We start from the raw sequence: 22,985 nt of genomic DNA, 5'->3' as shown, positions 1-22,985 counted from the left end.
AACATCAATATTGTACAATAAAGAACTGAATGGCTTAGCTCTTCTAAACAACAAAACAATCCAAAATAATCCCCAAAGGACTGATGATGAAAAATGTTATCTATCTCCAGAGAAAGAACTGATAGGGTCTGAATATAGACTAAAGCATTTTTTCTTTGCTCCCTCCCTCCCTTTCAATAAAATGATTAATATGTAAATATTTTAAATGATTACACACGTATAATCTGTATCAGATTACTTACTGGCTCAAGGAAGAGAGGGGAAAGAGAAGGAATAGAATTTGGAATGCAAAACTTAAAAAAAAAAAAACCCAAATGTTGAAAAATTGTTTTTTACATGCAACTGGGAAAAATAAAATACTTAACAAATTTAAAAAATAAAATAGAATTAACAAAAATATTTTATTTTCCCTCAATTTTTCAACATTAGTTTTTTAAAATTATCTTCCTTATCCACACCTTTCATTAAGAGAACAAGCAATTTGATATAGGTTATTTTTATGTGTCATGCAAAATATATTTCCACATTAGTCATGTGTGAAAGAAAACAGAGCCAAAAAAAACCACTCAAGAAAAATAAAGTTTAAAAAATGCTTCAATCTGTATTCTGACACCATCAGTTCTTTTTCTGGGAATGAATAGCATTTTTCATAGTTAAGTTCTCTAGTTATCTTGGATCACTATATTGCTGAAAACAACTTAAGTCATTCATACCTAATCCCTTATACCATTGTTGTTACTTTGTATTCAACACATTTCACTTTGTATCAGCTCATCTTTTGAGGTTTTTGGAAAACATACTTATGGCAAAATGCTATTTCATCACAACCACATAGAACAGGTTGTTTAGCCATTCCCCAGTTGATAGGCAGCCCCTTAATTTCCAATTCTTTGCCACCAGAAAAGAGTTGCTATAAATATTTTTTTTATATTAGGTCCCTTTCCTTTTTATTTTTTTTACCTCTTTTTGGATACAGAGTGGCATTGTAAAAGCATTACTAGGTCAAAGGGTATGTATTTATTGTTTTATAGCCCTTTGGGCACAGTTCCAAATTGTTCTAAATAATGGTTGAATCGGTTTACAACTTGTCCAACAATGCATTATTGTCACCTTTCCCTCATATCCCCTTCAACATTGCCCATTTTTATATTATTAGCCAATCTAATAGATATGAGTTAATGCCTCAGAATTAATTTGCATTTCTCCAATCAATAGTGATTTAGAGAATTTTTTCATATGGATATAGATTTGATTATTTCCTCTGAAAACTATTCATATCTTTTGATCATTAACAACTGGAAGTGGCTCTCATTTTTATAATTTTGACTCAGTTCTCATTTAAGAAATAAGATTATTATCAGAGAAGCTTGCTTCACAAATTTTTTCATATTTACAATTACTAAATGTATTTCTCTTCATCCTATCTTTCCCCTCACTCCCCTCAATTCCTGTTTGTCTGTCTCTCTCTCTCTTCATTTTGGGATATCTTTTGTACCTCCTTTTTCATCTGTCCAATTCTACTTTTTAAGGAATTTTTTCTTTCAAGTGAAACATTTGGCCAATTTTATTTTTATGAGCATTCTTCTCCTCATTAGCTTTTTGTATTTCTTTAATCATTTGCCCTATTGATTTTTAAGTTATTTCTTCACTGTGTGTGTATGTGTGTGTGTCTCACTTACCAAGCTCTGACTGTTTTTTCACGATCTAATTACATCACTCTCATTTCTATTCCCATTTTTTCTTCTACCTCTCCTGATTTTCAAAATCTTTTTTGAACTTTTCCATGGCCTGAGACCAATTCTTCCTTAATAGATTCATCCTTCACCTAGATGGAGAGCTAGTGTGGCTTCAGAAAGGCAAGAGGATCAGCTGATAGATTTACCACTTGACAACTCAAGAAGAAATGACAGAAGCTGAATAGAGGTCTATACACAAGACTTAACAATATAATAAAGGTCTGTGACACTATGAGTTATTAGGACTTGAGAAAAATCATGGCAAAATGTGATTGCCCAGAGAAATTCATCAGAATACCCATTTCATGATGGCATGCTTGCCCTAGTTATAGATAATGGATGATGCTCTCACGCTTTCCCTGTCACCCATGGAATGAAGCAGGGATGTGTGCTTGTTCCCATGCTTTTTAGCATGATATTTTCAGTGATGCTGTTGTAAACCTTCAATGAGGATGAAAACAGCATCAAGGTCAATTACGCAATGAGATAGTAAATTACTTAACCTGAAAAGGTTACAAGCCAAGAATGAAGTGGACAAAGTTGCTGCACAATCTTCTGTTTGCAGATGATTATACACTCGATGCAGCTCATAAGGTTGAAATGTAAAAAATTATGGAACAATTCTCTATTGCCTGGGCTAATTTTGGCCTAACAATTAATACCAAGAAAACAAGAGGCTCTCCACCAGCTAGTAGCACAACCATTCACACATGGAACTATCAATTAGAGCAAATGGAGAAATTTTGAATGCTGCGAATAAGTTAACTTACCTCGTCAGTGTACTTTCCAGGGATGTACACACAGATGAGGAAGCTGACGCATGCATTGCCAGAGCTAGTTCGGTGTTTAGGAGGTTCTGAAGGAAGGTGTGGGAGAGAAGAGTGTATTAGACTGCCTACTAAACTTAAAGTTACAGAGCCACTGTGCTCATTTTTTGTATGCCTGTGAAACCTGAATAGTACATAAGCACCATGACAGGAAACTTAATCACTTCCATTTCAATTGACTTAGCAAGATTCTGAAGATCACCTGACAAGATAAAGTATCAGACACAGAGGTCCTTTCTCGAGCTGAATTGGCAAAGATTCAAACTCTACTGTAGAGAGCATAACTCTGATGGGGTGGCCACACTGCTTGAATGCCAAACATATGTTTGCCTAAAAGATATTTTAGAATTCACTCGAATTCACTCAAAGCAAGCATTCACATAAAGATCAGAAGAAGAGATATAAGGAAATTCTCAAAATCTCTCTGAAGAACTCTGGAATCGATTATAAAACATGGGAGACACTGACTATAGGACCACCTCCCACACTGCATGCCTTCAAAGAAAGTGCGATACTCTATGAGCAAAGCAGAACTGCAATAGCTCAAAGAAAAAGTGCAGCACAAATTTAGAGACATCTCTACTATAAATGTTCATATGGACTACTGTGTCTGAGCTGTGGTAGAGCCTTCTGAGCTCATAGTGTGTCTGACACACTATATATATTCAGTCAGACACATTGCATCCCGACTCTGACATAGTAATGTCATTTTGGTACACTTCAAGAATAAAGGACAACAAGCATCGAACTGAACTGAAGAGAGCATTGAAAGAGGAATAAAAAAGAGGAAAAAATAGGATCTTGGATCGTCTCTAAGACAATTGGGGAAAGGCTGAGTAAACTGAGGTATATAAATTTTACAAAGTACTGCACCATGCAAAATGATAAAGAAGACAATTTCAAAGAACTCATAAGTATTATGAAAAAAAGAGTGAAGTGAACAGAACCAGAACAGTTAAAGATTAGAAACAATGTAAAGAAAAACAACTATGAAAGGCTCAAATACTATGATTACTGCAATGACCAATCAAATTCAGAAAAGCTAACATGAAACATTAAACCCAACTCCTGATAGAGAAGTAATACAGAAAGATGAATATATTTTTAGGTAGACCATTTTATAGATTTATTTTGCTTGTGTATGCTTTTTTGCTTTGTTTAAGTTTTAAAAGTCCTTAATTTTTTTTCCCTGGTACTACTATCACAATTTACAGGGGGAAATACCTGATGCAATGAAAAGAAAAAACAAAACTACAACACATAAATGACCTTAGGAATATATATATACATACATAGGAGTTGATATATTAACAATTGTACTTTTTGCAAACTATGTCTGACAATTTTTCTGACTATAGCTCATCAGAAGATTTTTGAAGTTTCTCTAATGCATTTGAGATGACTGCCAATGTAATCTGAAGGTTCTCAACAACTCATTCTCCTGCTAAAAACTGTAGCCTCCATCTGATCAGTTTTTAGAACCTTTTATTCTATTTCCACCATTTCCCACCACTAGATCCACAACTGTTATCTTGGGGCCACCTGGGCTCTCTCCACTAAAAATGTCTTCTTTTATAAGTTTATAATTTAATTATCCACTCTTAAGTTTCAAAATCATTACAATTCCTGCTGACATCACAATTACTATTGATAAAATTTTCTCCATCATCATATTCTCCACTACAACCAAACTATCATTTCTAGGACACTCCCATAATTGCCATTATCTCCACCAAATGCATTATATTCACCAATCTCTACCACCACAACTGCCTCTGCTACTACTGCTACCACCAAAGCCATCACTATTATCACTTCTTCCATTGGAGTTTCTATGACCAAAGTCCCCTGTACAACCCAGAAAATTACCCAAATTACTGCCATAACTAATTTATGAGCTAGCAGACTAAATCTCTTGCTTTGAAAGAGCCTTTTTCAATTCACGGTTATGCCCATTAATATTATAGTTCTGAATAAAAACTCTGTCAAGTATATCATGACCATCAAAAAATTGCAAAAGCAAATCCTTGCTTTCTACTCAACCAATCTTGCTTAACTTCTATGGTTTCAAAGTATGGTTCTATGGTTACCATACTTTTTGATGAAGTCTCTTAAATTATGTTCTTCTATGTCTTCTTTAATGCCACCAACAAACACTTTTTTTTCATAGTTACAAGTGTACCAGAAGTTTAGAAATAGCTATTTTTGGTTCAGTTACATGTCCATCAACCTTAGATGGCTGTGTACATATTGCAGCACCTATCTCTCTACATAAAAATAAGTCACAAAGTCAAAATCCCTGGAATGTTTTGTTTGCCTCATCACCCCACATTCTAGAAGTGTCATTTTTCAAAGTTTTCTCTTTAACTTCATCAATAGATTTGCAATTCAAGCCATCAATAAACAGTTTTCTTAACTGCACTGGTTTCTTTGGATCATGATCCTCCTCCTCCTCCCCCAACAGTCACAATGGCCACAGTCAGGTTAAGGTTAGGAGGACAGATGTTTTATCTCCATTTTGAGACCAAATATCAACTGCCTTTAACTCTGCCTATGTTTATTTGTTACAAAGTTTTTGGGGTTTTTTTTCCCTTCAGTTTTTAATGGTGGGATATGATTAGCAATAGTAATACCAAAAAAAAAAAAAAAAAAAAAAAAAGGGCCATTTAAACATTGCAACTAGGTGGTGCAATGGGTAGAACACATCTGGATCCAGTTTCTCCATCTCTAAATGAATTGGAGAAAAAAAAGGGCAAATCACTCCAATATCTTTGCCAAGAAAATTCCATATAGGACCACAAAGAGTCAGAAATGATTGATAACAACAACAAAAAAAGATACAGGTAAGTGAACATAAGTTCAGAAGAAAGCACAGACAGTAGTTTTATAAGAAATATGTAGAATTGATTAAATACTTAAAAAAAGCAAATAGTATGAAATGGACATTCATAGTTTCATAACAAATTCTCTGTTCTACTACACCTATATGCTTTTGGGGAGCCATTTTAAGTTTTGAATAAGAAAAAAAAATTAATTATTCTAATCAATGCAATGGCTAAACCATGACTTCAGAGGATTAAAAATAAAGCATTTTTCCACCTTCTGACAGAAGGGTAATAGATTAGAAATAAAGAATGAGAAATACACTTTAAGTTACAAATGTGTGGATTTGCTCTGCTTGACTACTCTTTTTGATTATAAGAAAGGATTATGGTTTGGGGTTTTTATATTTTTGTTTTTGCAAGGAAAGGAAAGGGAAAAAAAGAAAACTAGTGATAGTGATGCCAGAAAAGAAAAGAGAATGGACGTATCCATGAAATATTTTTTTAAATATATAGACGAGAGAATAAGAAAGTTCAGAAAAAAGAAAGAAAAGTGGGGCAAGCCTTGGAACATATGTGCTGAATTTATCTTTTTTTATTTGAGGGGAGAAAAAAGTTCTACATAATAGAGATTCATTGCTTCATATATAATTTCTCTTTTTCTGATGTTCTTTGTATATGAAAAAGATTGTAATTGTTGGGGGGTCCACATTCAGAACAAAAAATAAAAAATATATTTTAAACAAAAATAATATAAGCTCCTTGAGAGGAAAGATTCTCTATGTTTGGTAGGTACAAGGTAGGCACTTGAAAACTCTGTGTGGATCCACTGATTGAAAGGCTTATCTCCCCCTCCCACCCCCAAATATAACCTGTCTTCATCCCAGAAAATCAGCCACCTCCCCAAGAACACATTTAGTAAGTCCAAGCTGTGCAGAAGAATAGTTAATTATATGACTACCCCACCTAACATTTACAAAGTTTTCAGAAAAGGATTAAATACCCTGTCCTTAATAACTTGTTACAGCCAAGAAATGACAAAGATGCCAACCCAAGTTATTTAAAAGAATTATGAACTTTAACAATCCAAACTGTTTTAATAAAATTGTATATTTAGGTGATACAGCTTTTTTTTTTTTTTTTTTTGGCTGAGGCAATTGGAGTTAAGTGACTTGCCCAGGGTCACACAGCCAGGAAGTATTAAGTGTCTAAGGCCACATTTAAACTCAGGTCCTCCTGACTTCAGGGCTGGTGCTCTATCTACTATGCCACTTAGCTGCCCTGATACAGCCATTTTTTAAAAATTTTGGAACTACCCTCAGAAATGGTTTGTGAGCCAAAGAAAATTAATCATATTAATTTATGATTGCATAACTCTTTTTTATTTGATTATCTTCTTGATTCACCAGATTTGGCTACAAAATGCCTTTGGCTCTTTAGAAAAATCAAATGCTCTCTTAAAAGTTTGACAATTTATCACACAGAAGCTATTCATGTTGTGCCACAATCTCTGAAGTCAATTCAAAAAAAGAATCCAAAATTCAGGTCATGACACTTTATTATCACACTTCATATACTATAACAATGCTGAGGGTTTTCATAAGTTCTAATAAATAACTGTGGCAGTAGAGAAATTATTTCTTTAACAGGACATCAAACTAGAACATTATGGTCTTCAGCATTGTAGATATAAATGAGATAAAAAGAATAAAACAGCCAAGAGAACAGGTCTTCTATTTCTCTAGTTTTAGGTTTGGAAGAATACATTATACTTTGTATCACTGAAGTACCTCCATCTGTTACTTTAGGGAAAAGTTCCTGACAACAACACAGGTAATGATTCTTCAGCAGCAGCTATACAAGGCAGTTCTACTTAAGACTTTAAGCTTTACAATCAGAATGGTATGAGGAATCACATTCCTTTCTTATAATACTGCAAAGACTAATAAGGGAACAAACTTTTTTTAAACGGGAAATTTTCTGAAATGGAAAATATCCAATTAATTTTATGTAAGCAATTATGTCTATCATAGTATAAGAATTAAGTCTCCTACAGCTATCATGCCTCTTTTCTCCTCTAAACATATACAATCATTATTCTATTTACAGTTATTATTTATTAACAATAGCATTATCTTATCCTAACAACAACAAAATGGAAATAGGTCATAGAACAAGACAGCACAGAAATAACACACAAACTGGACAAGAGGGTATTCACTTTAACCAATTCTCATTTCCGTATCACTACTTTTACCACATCTCAACTTCTTTGAGGTCCCTTCTAAATACTATGATTCTAATGAACAATCTAAGGTTGGATTATATCCTTTCTTCCCATAGCATTTAAAGTTAAGGGAGAAGAGATTCTTTTGCAAATGACTAACCTCTGATCTACTTTTGCTAACTTCTCTAGTTCAAATAACAGCTTAGTATTTGCTGAGGATGCCAGCCTCTGCCCTAAACCTCCTTGCACTGCCCCCCCCCCCAAAAAAAAAAAAAACCTGCCTTCTGAATGTTTTGGACAACCTATGAAGCTTAATACCAGCATCACCAAAAAAAAAAAAAAAAAAAAAAAAAGATTTAACTAGAAGATCTACACCAGCACCACCTTCCAGACTGAATATACCTCTATATATCTTCTTTCCACTTTTATGAGGCTATTACCCAGTTGATGTGAAAACTCTTTATAGATTCTATTTATTTAACACTCTCAAATTCCCTCCTCAACTCTCACTGGCATCCCTTTGAACTACATAACACAACATTTATCATAGTGCACCATGAGGGAAGAATAACAAGTGATTCCAGGAACACAAATATTAGCAGGCAAGAGATACTAGATGAAAAGAAGTATTAGGTAGTGCATCATATAGTGGAAAGAACAGAGATCATGGAGGATACATGATTCTGAATTTACTTAAACATCATGAAGTAATTATAACTAATAATCTCTGCCAGTCTCCTTTTTCCAAAAGGAAAAGCAAACTTCAGCCCAAAACTTAACATCCCAGTTTAACCACATATTTTTTGAGTATCCCCACTCAATCACTATCAGAAGGAAAAATTATTAGTCAGAGTAATAACTACCCTTTCTTTCTTTTTTTTTTTAATTAACTATCCTTTCAAGAATATAAGTGCTACACATGTTTAACCTATATCAGATTGCTTGCTGTTTTGAGAAGGGGGGAAAGAGGGAGAAAAATTTGAAAAGCAAGGTTTTACAAGGGTGAATACTGAAAGCTATTTTTGTATTTGGAAAAATAAAACACTATTTTTTTTTTAAAGCATATGAATACTACATATAAAATGTGATGGTTAGACTAAAGGACCTCCAAACTTCCCCCTAGTTTTAAATTCTACAGTTCTATGTGTGGCAAGACTGGGGTTAGAGCTAACATTTCCTGTTCCTGGAGAGATTTTTCTTTTTTAAATGTTATCTTAATGGCAAATTATTTTTCCAATTACAAGCAAAGATGGCTTTCAATATTTATTTTTATAAGATTTTAAGTTCCAATTTCCACCCTCCCCTCCCAGACAGCAAGCAATTTGATATAGGTTATACATATACAATCAATTTCTAACATATTTCAATATGAGTTATGTTAGGAAAGAATAAAACAGAAAAACCACAAGAAAGAAAACAAAATAACAACAAAAAAGGGATGAAAATAATATGCTTCAACCTACATTCAGTCTCCATAGTTTCCCTGGATGCAGATAACATTTTCCATCTCAAGTCCAATTGAATTGTCTTGGATTACTACTGCTGAGAAGAGCTAAGTCTATGCTAGTTGATCACAATATAATCTTCCTGTTGCCATGTACACAATGTTCTCCTGGTTCTGCTCACTTCACTCAGTATCAATTCATGTAAGTCTTTCTATCATTTCTTATAGAACAATAGTATTCTATTACATTCATAACATAACTTATTCAGCCATTCCCCAATTGACGCTTATCCACTCAATTTCCTGAAGAAGTTTTTCAAAGCTGACATAGCCTTTGGTAACCACAAAGTCCAAGAAAGTAAAACAGTATCTCCAAATGTTCATTTGATCACTCAATTACTCAAAAGCAAGCCGTAGGCACCAAGGCTGAACAGACATTTTTATAAGCTGTAATTCCAAATTTATCTAAAGCCCACCAAGTAAGCAAGCAAATAAGGAAAATATCCAACTTCATCCATGGAATGACGATACTCACATATTTTGCTTCCAACTTCTTAGCCAACATTTCCACTTCATGCCTCTCTCGATGCTCATCATTAAACAGATCTTCTGAGTGATTGGGTTTCTTCTGTTGTAGCACAAATGAGAAAGAAGAAAGAAAAATATTAGTTTTATTTAAACAATGGGTTTATACACTCAGACATTAATGACCCTGAAAGCTAATCTCTGAAGACTGACAAAACTTAAGTCTTTTAAGACATGTTTGGTCATAATAAACAATATTCTGAATAATTTTATTTTCAGTATTTCTAGGTTTTCCATATTCTGTTTCTCCATAGCTAAGTAGTTTTCAAATTAATGAAAATTCCAAAATTGTCTCTTCAATAATCTGATTTAGATTTATCAGTGCAGAGATGGTTTTTTAAAATTTAGTCACAATGTGTTTGTTACTCCACTAACTAAAGATGAGAAGTTTATGTAAGAAAGTGCTTCTAAAAGAACATCTCTTCATTATTATTCCAATTAGCATTTCAATTACCCACATATAAATTATCTACCTCACGAATTATCTGCAATTAATATCTAATCCCAGATTGCCTCATCCTCTATCAACCAGCAAATCTATTATACTTTACTACTAGTCTCCTCAGTCAGTGGTACTAAGAAGAACACAAACCAAATTTAATGAGGTTAAACAAAAACAGGAAGGGCAATTTTTTTCTTTTCTTTTTTTTTTGCAAACAAGAACAAAAATTCATATAATATATTTTAAAACCAAAAGAAAATCAGTTTTTGATTATTTGTAGCTTTGGATTATGTGAAACTGTTTTCTTCTGTATTATCAATGAAACGAACTGACAATGGTCAAGTTAAAATAAATTTCAACAGTTTTAGTTGGTTGGTTTTTTTCCTTATAGCAAGTACCATTCTCTCTCAAATACCTTCTATTTCTCTTAAAGTCTCTATGATTTGAGTTTGCTCTAACAAAAGGGATATTATATACTTTATATCATTCCAGGATACAAAAAACAAAAAAACAAAAAACAAGGAACTACTCATGTGGGAAGATGGTGTTTTTCATTTAACTATGAATAATTCTCCATATAAAATTTTTAAAATAATTTTGTTCTTTTGAATAAAAAGCCAGACACAAAATAAACTGCTTCAGTAAAAAGAAAACACCAAGATAAATTTACATATGCACTACTATGTATAATTTTGGATGATACCTTGAGAGATACAACAGCAACTGGAAAGAATACTCAGAAGGTAAAGAGCATTCCATATGAGAACTAAAAAGATTCTTCAGATCAGCACAATGGCATAAGAAAGTCTACATGTAGATTGTACAGATTTGATCCCCAAATTGCCACTAGGAAATCGTTCTCCAATCTTGAATGAAGATGTTTTAGAATCAATTAAAAACAAGAGTCACAATATATTTTAGACTGCACATGAAATCCATTAATCAGATAACAGAGGTAAAAAAACAAACTTCTTCAATATAAAAAAGTATATGTCAGAAAAGAGACTGACATATACATTACTCCTTTCAGTAGGAATAAAGTTCAGTAGGAACTTTAGGTACAGACTACTGTATAAGCTAAAAGAATTGTTTGCTTTGTCAGTAGATGGTTGATTTTGCTTAACTATTATTGTTTCCACAGAAAATACAAGGGAGGAAAGGACAGGGGAAGAGTGTATATTGAGAAACAATTGATATAAATAAAGTTAAACACCCAAAGACATCAATTATTTTTTAAAGTAAGGAAAAAAGAAATTGAAAGGCTAGCGGAAAGGTACAAAATGGGTAACTACACACATAAATCCCATTCAAATATTTTTCAATCGATCATACTGGAATGACTAATAATTTATTTTAAAATGTTTTATTCATGCTTTTTGCTTTTACATTGTTACTTCCTCTCACATTTTGTTACATAAATGTAATTTTTCTATGATGAACGATTTAATTTTAAAAAATAATATATGACAAAACTATGACTCGATAAGAGAAAGTTAGGAATATTCTAAATCTAATCTTAACTTTACAAGTTTGAAGTAATAGAGGCATCAGCATGTCCCTTTCATACCACTCTCAAAGACCTGGGTTAGATAAGCTATTTCTTATGTATTTCGTTCTTGTTCAGTTGCTTCAGTCATATCTAACTCAACCTTTCTATAGGTATTTATATTATTACTCTTTGCAAATTGTATTCTACTCAAACTATAATATCAGATGCTTTTCAATTTCAATGCTTCACCTTCCACTTTTGTGTATTGGAATCCATCTTCCTCTAGAATATAATTAGAATATATTCTCTCAACTCTATTCTCAAAATTAACACTAAAGATTCACTGAGTTGTTGGTACTCTCTCTTACATTTATTTACTTTTGTGAATAGATCATATTTCCCAATAAGGGAGTACCTTAATGGTCAGAACTGTGTTGTTGTTTTTTTTGTCTTTGCATCTCTAACATTAAGGAGAAAGCCTTGCACATGCTAAGCATTTTGTTGCTTGAATTAGATATATAGCAAAGCAAAAAAACACATACTTTAAAAAATATAACTTAGGATTTAATATACTTTTAAAAGCATTTATGATTATTCTAAGACATCATATAAAAATATAAATCTAGAAAGAATGTATCTTTAATTATTTCTCTCAAATACAAGTAATCTATGAAGCCATTGAGTAAGTCTGTAAGTTATATAAGGAGACTACTGTGGATAAGTCTGATGTAGCCAGAATCATAACTACCCAATAGAGGTTTATCACTGCCCAACCAAATCCACCCAGCAGCAATAAAAGCTCATATCTGTAATCACTAAGTCATAGCCAAGTCTTCTCTACCAGAGTTCTTCCTCTATAAACTGGCCCATTCCCTCTTAACTTCCCAATCTCTATATTACTGAATTCCTAGATTTACTAAAAGTAAATAACTCCTTTCTTCTCAAGCACTACTGCCACTGTCTCATACCTATTGATCTCAACTCTACCTCACTAATAACACAGTCCAGCTCTTTCCATCAGTGCCACCATGCCTCCAGAATTCCAAACCCATATTAACAAAATTCTCTTTTGTTTAGCTTTCTTTTATGCTCCTTCCATATTCTAATTATGACGGAGACTAAGGTCCCTTGGATGACAAATGCATTTCTGGTCATCCTTTCCACTGTTAGTTCCTAATAATGCCATGCCTTTTTTCTTCTAATACAATGATCTAGTAGGAGAAGTTAAATTGTTTCTTGCTTTCTAATATTTCCAGAACATGAAAGCCCTTTATATGATAAAAGCCCATCACTTCATCTTTCCCTGTGTCCTTCCTAACCTTAAATCTATTCTTTGTTCTATGAGTCTCAATCCCTCTATCCCTTTGTATTTTCCCAGGCCATCATCCCTACTCTGATGCCAGTTTCTTTCCTTCTCAATTTCAATCCTTTAATCAGCTTAACTCTGTGTTAACTTCCATTATTGAAATCCCTGTTCCTTTATATTATTGCTGCTTATGCCTTGGTAAACCCCAACTTTGGACACCATCTGCCTTCTCCACTTCTAATCAAATCAGCTTAAAATGGTGAAGAAGTCACATTGTAATGACTGGATCCACTGCAAATGTAATCTAATCTTAACTAGGCCTTCAAAGCAACAAGGCAATCCTTTACTTTATCAAATGAAATAATAATTGCAAAGCGCTTAACACAATGTCTGGCACACAGTGTTATATAAATGTTAGTTACTATTATCATCATTATTATTATTATTCCTGTTGTTCAATCATATCTGACTCTTCTTAAAAACCATGGGGTTTTCTTGGTAAAGATACTGGAATAATTTGTCATTTCCTTCTCCAGTAGAATAAAGCAAACAGAGTTTAAGTGACCTGACTAGGCTGCATTAGAATTCAAGTCTTCCTGGCTCCAGGTCCAGGACTCTATTCACTGAACTACCTAGGTTCCTCCTATTACTTTCCCCCCACCCCACCCCCTCAGTGATTCTACATCCCATTCTCCACAGTATCTTAAAATTTTTCTCAATCCTCATATTTCTTACTGAGAAAATAGAAGCTAATCACTACAAGGTCCCTCTATTCTAAAGGAATTTTCCCCCACTCTGGATTTTCTGTATAACTGTACTCTTTTGTTTCTCCTACTTAGAGGATCTGTCCTCAGTCTCAACACCTGGTTATAATCCACAACTACCACCTGACATTGATTGTACCCCAATTCTGTCTGTTGCATAGAAGGTAGACATTGGATTCTCACTGAAGAAGGAAGATAGGATCCATGAACTTGGTTTGTTGTTTTTAATAAATATATTTCCTTTGTAATCCTACGTATACCATTTTATGCATTTAAAAATAGTATTTTAAGAAGTCCATAGCCTCTACTAGACTGTGAAAGAAGTCCATAACAACAACAAAAACACATCACCAAAACCTATAACAAAAAACAACATCCAAGGTTAAACACCCCTGCTCTAGATTCTTTATTCTTCATGACCTCATGAGTTCATGTATCTTTGTTGATGACTCCCAGAATTTCTAATCCTGCTTTCTCTTCAGAGTTCCAGACGCAAACTGCCTATTTGATATTTCAACTTTAATGCAATGTAGCAAACTTAAATTTAACTAATTATCTTTCCTCCAAAACTCAACTCTCTTCTAAATTTTCCTATTTCTATCAAGAGTACTTTCATCCCTCCAGTCATCCAGTTATTTACAACACTATTGTCATCCTTAACTGTTCACATTTGCTTACCTCCACCACACATCCAATTGCTTGCCAAAAATTGTAATTTCTATCTCCAAATCACTTCTCACAGCTATTCCCAGTCATTATCCTCATTCTGGTCCTTATCACCTCTCACCTGACCTACTTATTTCAAGTCTTGCTTCTCTGTATTTTATCTTTCATATAGCTGCCAAAGTGATTTTCCTGAAGTAGATCTTATTATGTTTTCTTCACACAATTCTAGTAGCTCCCTCTTATTTCCATAATCAAATATAAACTATATTTGGCATTTAAAGATCTTCCCAACAAGATTCCAAACCACCTTTCCAGGCTAATTAAATAGGTACACTGCTCCAATAAAATTAGTTTCTTTTTGATGTTACTCACAAATGACATTTTATCTCCTAAGTTCATGCCCTCATACTTAAAATGCACTTTTATCACATCAATTTTATTTTTACTTTTTTGAAATCTCTAGTTTTTTCTGCAAGATTTAGCTCAAGTGTCACTTTCCAAATAAGGTCTTTCCTAAACCTCTCAGGTACCAGTGCCTCCCTTTGAAAACCATCCTGTATATCTATTCTGTATATGCCTATATACTACGTACATGTTGTTTCCTTCTATTAAACTATGTTGAGGTTTGGAAAGGTTTTTTCCTTTGTCTTTGATTTTCCAGCATCTCCCATACTATCTGGGACATGACACACTTAAATGTTTACTTAATTGACAGATAATCTTAAAAAGAAATTAGAACTCAGTTGTTTATATATAGAAATTTGTCAAACAATCTTTTATCCTTTAGGGCAGTGGTTCTCAAAGTAAGGTCTAGAGAATCCTGGGGATCTCTGAAACCCTTTTAGAGGGTCTACAAATTCAAAAATAGTTTTTATTTCCAATATGGTAAATGTCTACAAATATAACCCAGATAAACAAAAACAATTTGGAGAGATCCTCAATAATTTTTAATAGGATAAAGATACTGAAAACAAAAGTTTGAGAACCACTGCTTTAGGGGATAAAAGAATCAAATGATCTTCAAATTTGATTTAAAATTCTTTCAAACAGAAAAACAGTTTTATAAATTTAAAATTTTTAAACAAAAAAAAACAAGTCTTCCCTTACACAGGAAATAAAAGTAATATATATTGGACTCAGAGATACAACTTATGAAATAAAGTTCTTCTAACACAATTAACATTATTTTCAAGTTCATCTGTTAAATAACTTGGCTTACAAGGTTAAACACTCCTAGTATGCCATGTAATAGCCAGTAATTTTGTTCCAAAAACTTATAAAACACTCCTTTTTATTAACACTTTAGTCTCTTACATTGTCATTTTTATAATAAAACCTCAATTAACTGTAATGATTAGGAATGGATACTGGGGTTAATAGACTGCTTTGATTACCACAGGGTTAAGAACTAAACAGAAAAATCTATTTTGTTTCAATCTTTGTTTAAATTGTCTCTAAAAGATATATACATTGTGCACAAATGTTTGTGGCAGCCTTCTTTGTAGTGGCCAGAAACTGCAAACTGAGTAGATGCCCATCAATTGGAGAATGGCTGAATAAATTGTGGTATATGAATATTATGGAATATTATTGTTCAGTAAAAAATGATCAACAGGATGATTTCTGAAAGGCCTGGAGAGACTTACACGAACTGATGCTGAATGAAACAAGCAGGGCCAGGAGATCATTATATATTTCAATACTATATGATGATCAATTCTGATGGATCTGGCCATCTTCAAAAATGAGATGAACCAAATCAGTTCCAATGGAGCAGTAATGAACTGAACCAGTTACACCCGGCAAAAGAACTCTGGGAAATGACTAAGAACCATTACATTAAATTCCCAATCCCTATATTTTTGCCTGCCTGCATTTTGGATTTCCTTCACAGGCTATTATACACTATTTCAGAGTCCAATTCTTTTTGTACAGCAAAATAATGGTTTGGTCATGTATACTTATTGTATATCTAATTTATATTGTAATATATTTAACATCTACTGGTCATCCTGCCATCTAGGGGAGGGAGTGGGGGAGAAGAGGGGAAAAATTGGAACAAAAGATTTGGCAATTGTCAATGCTGTAAAATTATCCATACATACAACTTGTAAATAAAAAGATATTTTTAAAAAAAGATATATACATTTTTAGTCTTAACTAAGTAGAAATAGCAAAGGGCTCCACTATCTGCCAAGAAAATCTTTGCCACTGACAGTATTGTCTATCGAGAAACTAAGAGTTGAACACAAATGAACTGACTGAACAAAAGTAGAATATTGTGAATATAATATTCTTTCACTAATGATGGAGGCTCTTGAACTACATCGAAATTATCATGAGTATCAATTAACATTGTACAATATAGTAGATTAGTGTACTGACACGAGAACAAATCCTAGATTTTTTTCTTTTGATAAAATAAAACAGGCAGCACAGGAGCAGGGGATTCTGTGTGTGAATGCCAAGGTTTTAACATATAAACGTTTTGTATCTGAAGAACAATGAAAACACAATAATTGATGGTTTTCTCAAGCAATATATATTATCATATCCTTTTCCCAGGCTTCCTAGATGTTTGGAGTTTAAATCTTCTCAGCATTTCACTCTTTTTTTAATAATTTTTTTATGCTGCATAAATGTTTCTGAAGTCTTTGTACCCAAAAGTACAAGATAATATATTTTAGGTTAATGTGAATTTAAGTGAATTTTATATTGAAAATATTGTAACACATCTGGACATTTCTTGAGATGCTGTTTTGTTGACTAAGAAATCAAATTCTATTATTCACATTTTGATTTTTATTGTCCTCCCTCTTGAGACTTACTCTTTAAAAAAAAAAAAAAAAAGAGACTTACTCTTAAACAATTACAACAACTTTAGTGGATATGAAAAATGCTCTCTCTCTCTCTCTCTTTTTTAATAATGACATTTCCTGAGCACAACAAATCATCCAATGTCTACCTTCTATGCAACAGAGTAATGTATTTTTTAAAAATGTATTTAAGATTTAGTATTACATGACAAACAACATGTCATCTCAGCAAAATATAAGAATTATGTTTCTAATATGTATCTACTAGGGGAAACAAAAATGGCTTTTTCCCCCCCAGACAGAATAAACAACTACTCTGATGGTGTAGAAAAAAAATTCCAAAAAATGGATTATCTACCCTTCATTAAATGATAGTAGCAATGATATAACTTACCAAGATAGCAGAGCTAGCCAGTCTAGCATAAAAAATATTTTCCTTTGTACTTCTCATTTACTTTAGAATATTCAACAGACAACTATTATTAATTTTGTGTCATAAGTACAATGGTAAAATATGGCTCATAATGAAACTTCCATCTTTTTTTTTTCCTTTTCCTTGTTTTGAAGAGCAGGAGGCAAGGCAAGTGAAGTTAAATAACTTTCCCAGGGTCCCAGCTAGTATTAAGTGTCTGAGGAGCATTTGAACTCAGGTCCTCTCGACTCCAGGCCTGCTGCTCCATTTACTGTATCATTTAGCTATCATTTTTCTACTGTGAATCCTTCTACTGAGAATCAGCTGCACTTCATTTTAGCTAAGAAAAAATTTTAAATTCAAACCAGATCAAATAACTATATATGACATATCGTAGAAAGAGGTCTTACCAAGTTATTATCCACATTAATTTACACACAGTAGCTTCTTTTAAAATGGGTAGAGGGTGAGGAAACTCTGGAATTTGAGAAGTGAAAATTTACTTAAATTTGAAAAGTCCAAATTATATTTGCTTTTTAATATTCCCAATCTCAAAGTTTCAAAGTTAATGGGGGAAAAGAGATAACACAATCCGTCAAATTTAAGTAAATCTAAACATAGAAATGATATTTTAAAAATCATGAAATGGAGGAGAGCCCTGTAACAGGATCCATGAGATTTAGATTCTAATTCTAGCGTTGTGTATTTGCTAAATATTTTGCCAAAGCTAAGTTTCCTCATCTATAAAATGAAAACTACAATTCCCTCCTAACTAACATTCTTCTTCAGTGCTGAGTTCAAACTCTTCTCAACAATTCAGATTGGTTGAACAGTTAGGTAAATCCTGTTCTAGGTAAAATTACCTAGAACAAATTACAATCATGAATAATGCCAAAAGAATTAATCAGATTATAAAACAAATACAACCTAATAGTATTAGTTAGCAATAATAATCGCCTAGTTATGAAAATTTACTTTAACCATTAAGCCAAGTGTAGATTCAAACAACACTCAAGAAATCCAGTAATGAAGTAAGTTATTAGACCCCAGTTTCTGGGCAACCACTAAATTGCATAAATTCTAAATAAACTGTGCAAATTCTAAATAATGATAAACTACTGGAGTAATCAAAATAATTCATATAAATTCTAAATAATCAATAATTATTTTTTCATTATTACTAATAGCACTATATCTGAGATTTTATCAAAGATGTCCAATAAGCATTGTAATGGCTAATATGATCAAATGAGAATTCCTATTTTCCTTCTTAAACCTTCTCATTTCTTTTGATGGAACATCATATTTTTGTTTGCCCAAATTCCTAATCCTAGAGTCATCCCTGACTTGTCCATCCACCTCATATTACATCAGTTCCCAAATCCTGTCAAACTTGCCTCCCTTTCATTCTCGTGTTCATACAATCCTTTGTTTGATCACCATCCTCAGGAATAGTAGGAAAGCCTTCTAACTGGCCTCCCTGCTTCCCATCTCTTCTATCCCCAATGTATCCTCCACACAACTGTCAAACTGATACCTCTTAATAAACAAATCTGACCATGTTTATATATTCTCCGCCCTACCCCCTCTACTCAACATATACCTCCCAATCCAAAAGCCTTCATTATCTATTGTATCTAGGATAAAATACAAAATCCTCAACCTGTCGTTTAAATCCCTATCTTTTTTTGATTTATTTGACTTTTCATAATCTTAGTTTCTGTCAAACTGGCCTCCTAAACTGTAGTCCACACAGGATATCTCATCTCCTATCTCTTGTCTTTATACTAGTAAGTCTTCATGAACTCCTGCCTAAAATCCCCATTCTCCTATAAACCACAATTCAGGTGCTCCATAGCCTCCATAAGGCCTTTCCTGAACCCCTGCTTCCATTATTAGCATTGCTATCACTTTTTATTTACTTACTTATGCACGTTATAGCAATCCTTTAAGAATAAAAGCTCTTTGAGGGCATGGGCTATTTCACATGTAATCGTTTGCATTTCTTATATAGTCTTTGGATTTTCAACACTCAGCATAGTGGCTTTTTACCACTCCGGAGCCACAAATATATGACACGCACAAAACCATACTGTTCACCAATTTCATTAAAAACAAGATTACTACATTTCAAAATGAAATTAACATGAAAGAAGTTCAAACTAAAATCACCTGCCAAAAGAATGATGGTCAATTACAGTTCCCCCCCTGATCTTTATATTAATAATTATATCCAGCCAAAAATAAATATGATGATGATGATGATAAATGCCAAGTAAAATGGAAGAGGAGATAAGTATCTTCCCACGCCTCAATTACCAACTAAGCAAGTCCCATAATGGGTAACTTGAGCTTTACCCAAAGGAACTAGAGAAGGTAACTAGATAATGTCCTCCAACTATTTCCTTGGAGTGGAATTCCTAGTCTTTGGCAAATTATTTGGACTAAATTACTTGCATAACTCCTTAAATACAAAAAAAAAAAAAACAAACAAACAAAAAAAAACATTTACACACCCATACATGCAATTTTGGGGATCTAGCACATGCAAAACAAATTGATGAGGAAAAAGGTTATTCATTCTTTCTGCCTCATTTCAGGGTTAGGAGGAAGTGTCCTTCCTCAACGTTTTCCTTTCTTACTCTTAGAAAAAGCCGGACATCTAAAAACATAGGGCACAATTTTGTCCGTTCGGAGTCTGGCGAGTCAAAAGAAGAAAGGCCAAACTATACAAGTTTCAGGATAGGAGAGGACAGTCATGGTGTGTTATTATAACCTTGGGGGATCTCAGGGAAATGAAGCAAAGCAAGGCTGTCCTCGAGGTGTGTGGTCTGCTCCCGGCCCACCTCTTTCCCACTCTAGGATGGTGTGGGATGGACAGAAGCCTCACCAGCCCCACACGTTGGATATCTTGGCTGCTCCCACCCGAGTTAAGAGGGGAAGTCGAGAAGGGAGGGAATGAAGAAAAGATGGAAGGGACAGGGGAAAAGATGCAGGGAGAGAGGGGGAAAAGTGACAGGAGAAAAATGATGAAGGGGAAAAGGAAATAATGGAAGGAGAGAGGAAAAGGTGAAAGATTGAGGGAAAAAATGAAGGGAGAAAGGAAGAGATGAAGGGAGGAAAGGATGTAAAAGAGGAAGAAAAAGATGCAAAGGAGGGAGGGAGAGATGCAAAGGAGGGAGGGAAAGATGCAAAGGAGGGAGAACGAGATGAAGGGACGGAGGAAACTGAAGGGAGAGAGGAAAAGATGCAAAGAAGGGAGGATGAGGCGAAGGAAGGGAGGGAGGAAAGGCTGAGGACGGCGGTGAGGGAGTCTGTTCGATACCCGTTGTTCTCCGCACAGCAGCAGCTCCGGATAACTGAACTCCACGCAGCTTTCGTCGGTGGGATCCTTCAGCACCAGCTCCAGGCGCACCGTCTCCCCCAGAGGCCTCGGCGGCTCGGCCCGGACGGCTGCTTCCCTAGCCGGGGGCGGCGGCGGCGGAGGCGGGAGGTGCAACTGGGGGGGTGGCAGCGGCGGCGGCTCGGGCCGAGGGGGTTCGCGGGGCTGAGGCGGCTGCTCAGCCCGGCTGCCCTCACGCGGCGGGGCGGGCGGCTTCTCCTGCTGCGGTCTCAAAGGTTCCGACCGGGGGTGGGCATCTCGAGGCACCGGCGGCTCCGGCCCGGACGACTCGCGATATGGCTGCGGCTCGAGGCGCGGGGGCTCCCGCGGATAATCGGGTTCACGCTCCGGCCCCGGGAAGTCGAGCTCGCGCCGCCTCACGGGTGACAGGCTAATGAACGGCACCCTGCGCGGCTCCGCCATCCTCACTGTCTCCCCTCACGGCTCCGGCCCTCCCCAGTCGACCGACCTGCCGCGCGCCTCTCCGGCTCGCTATCTGCCCTTCTTTCCTACCTTCGTTGCTTCTCTTCCCTGCACCAAGCCACAGCCGCCGCCGCCGCCGCCGCCGCCCCCCCAAAAAGAACTCTTCCCCTTCTCCCCCCCCCACTATGTTCTGAACGGCTCTACCGCCATCGCTCGGGTCGCTGCGGCCGCCATGTTGGATCCCCCACATAAATAGAAGCAGGCCGCTCTGCGTGGGCATGCGCACAGAAAAGACGCTCACGTACACCGTCGTGGCTGTTATTGCTCAGCGTTCCTCTTTCCTCCCAACGGTCAGGAGTCAGGACAGCTCCACGGAAGTGACGTATAGGCCCGGTGGGTTGCCCGGGATACAGAGACGCTGCCGGCTCTTTCTGCAGCTAGCGCCTTAAAAGGGGAGGGTTCCGAGTTTCCGGAAGATCTTTTCCTCTCATCCTCCTCCCGTGAATGAAGGAAGGAACCTGTCGCTGATTGCCGTACTCTACTACCTCTAATCCGAGCCGAGAACTAGCCAGCAATGGCGCTGGAGTTCTTCAGCCTCTGTCGAGCGTTTGTCCTGTGCGCTTTGGGCACGGGGGAGAGGAGAGGTTCGTCTGTGGGCGATACAGAAATGTCTTGGTAATGTTTTAACAAGCAGGGGGAAAAATTGCCATCAACACATTTATTCGCATTTGCCAGATTCTGAGGGATTAAAGTTCAAACTGACATTGTAACTTCGTGTCCGAGCTGGCTCCAGCACACACATCTCTGGGACAGGCGCAAGCGCCTTTGCTTCGGGCTTCTCTGCCTACCGCTGCCCGGGGAAGAGGATGCTCGGTAGCAGCTCGGGGGTCTAGATCCGCATTTCTGGCTCCCTGAACAGCCCACTCCACTGTAGCGGGTTCCCAGCCTCCTCTTCCAGCTCGCTGCTTCCCGTAGCCGCTTCCTTCCCGACCCCCTATCACTCACTTCCCCTCCTTTCCGCTTCTCACGCCTACCCAGCTTATTATTCTATAGTAGAGGAAACTGCCTGACGGCGATTTCCCCCACAGTCGTCCATCTAGAACCAAAGAAGGCAATGAGTTGTCCTGGTTAGAACCTTGCACTTGAATTCATCAGTGACCTGGGTCCAGGCTGCTTAACTCTAGGCAAGTTAGCAACCTTCATTGAACTTTACTTTCCCATTATATAAAATGGGGATAATAATTTTTATGGTGTGGAGTCGAAGTGAGTAAGTGAAAAAGCGAATGTATCCTCGGGTACTTAGCATCTAGTAGGAGCTCAATAAATGCTTTTTGACATGACTGTTAAGCACTTAAGTGACAATTACCGGGCTAATACAAGTAAAGTCAATAGGCATTTATTAAGTGCTTATGATGCAGTCAGGTAGTGTGCTAAGCTTTCATTCTAATGAATGAAACTGTACTGCACAAAGGAAAGTGGGAGTGAAGGGCTACAGTTTGTTACTGAAAGTTAAAAGGATTAGTGGCAGAACTAAGAGATGATAGTTCTCAGACTTGAAAATGGTCTCAGAACAAGAGAGCAGAGCAGAGAGGAAGGCTCCTTGGTAAGAAGTAGGTGGCTGAAGGAGTGAAAGAAGTACCACAA

The 22,985-nt window shown here is 35.8% G+C and overlaps 1 protein-coding gene across 4 annotated transcripts in view; it reads right to left on the bottom strand.

The window, feature by feature from the left end:
- UBN2 (ubinuclein 2) overlaps positions 1-21,622 on the bottom strand; it is a 103,856-nt gene extending 82,234 nt beyond the window's left edge. For 2 of the 4 annotated variants that reach the window (XM_031939158.1, XM_031939159.1), the window contains exons 1-2: positions 20,862-21,621; positions 9,592-9,684 (exon numbers count right to left, since the gene is read on the bottom strand). In XM_031939158.1, the coding sequence (XP_031795018.1) occupies positions 9,592-9,684; positions 20,862-21,341 (573 nt within the window). In that variant the 5' untranslated portion in view covers positions 21,342-21,621. Of the gene's footprint in view, positions 1-9,591; positions 9,685-20,861 lie in introns of all 4 variants that reach the window. The other 2 variants (XR_004229703.1, XM_031939160.1) reach the window with 2 other exon arrangements.
- Between the last annotated feature and the right edge of the window lie 1,363 nt (positions 21,623-22,985).

This window comes from Sarcophilus harrisii, chromosome 5 (genome assembly GCF_902635505.1).
Source record: "Sarcophilus harrisii chromosome 5, mSarHar1.11, whole genome shotgun sequence".
Taxonomy (NCBI): domain Eukaryota; kingdom Metazoa; phylum Chordata; class Mammalia; order Dasyuromorphia; family Dasyuridae; genus Sarcophilus; species Sarcophilus harrisii.
Note: the sequence above shows the minus strand (reverse complement) of the source record. Positions and strands in the feature narration are given on the sequence as shown.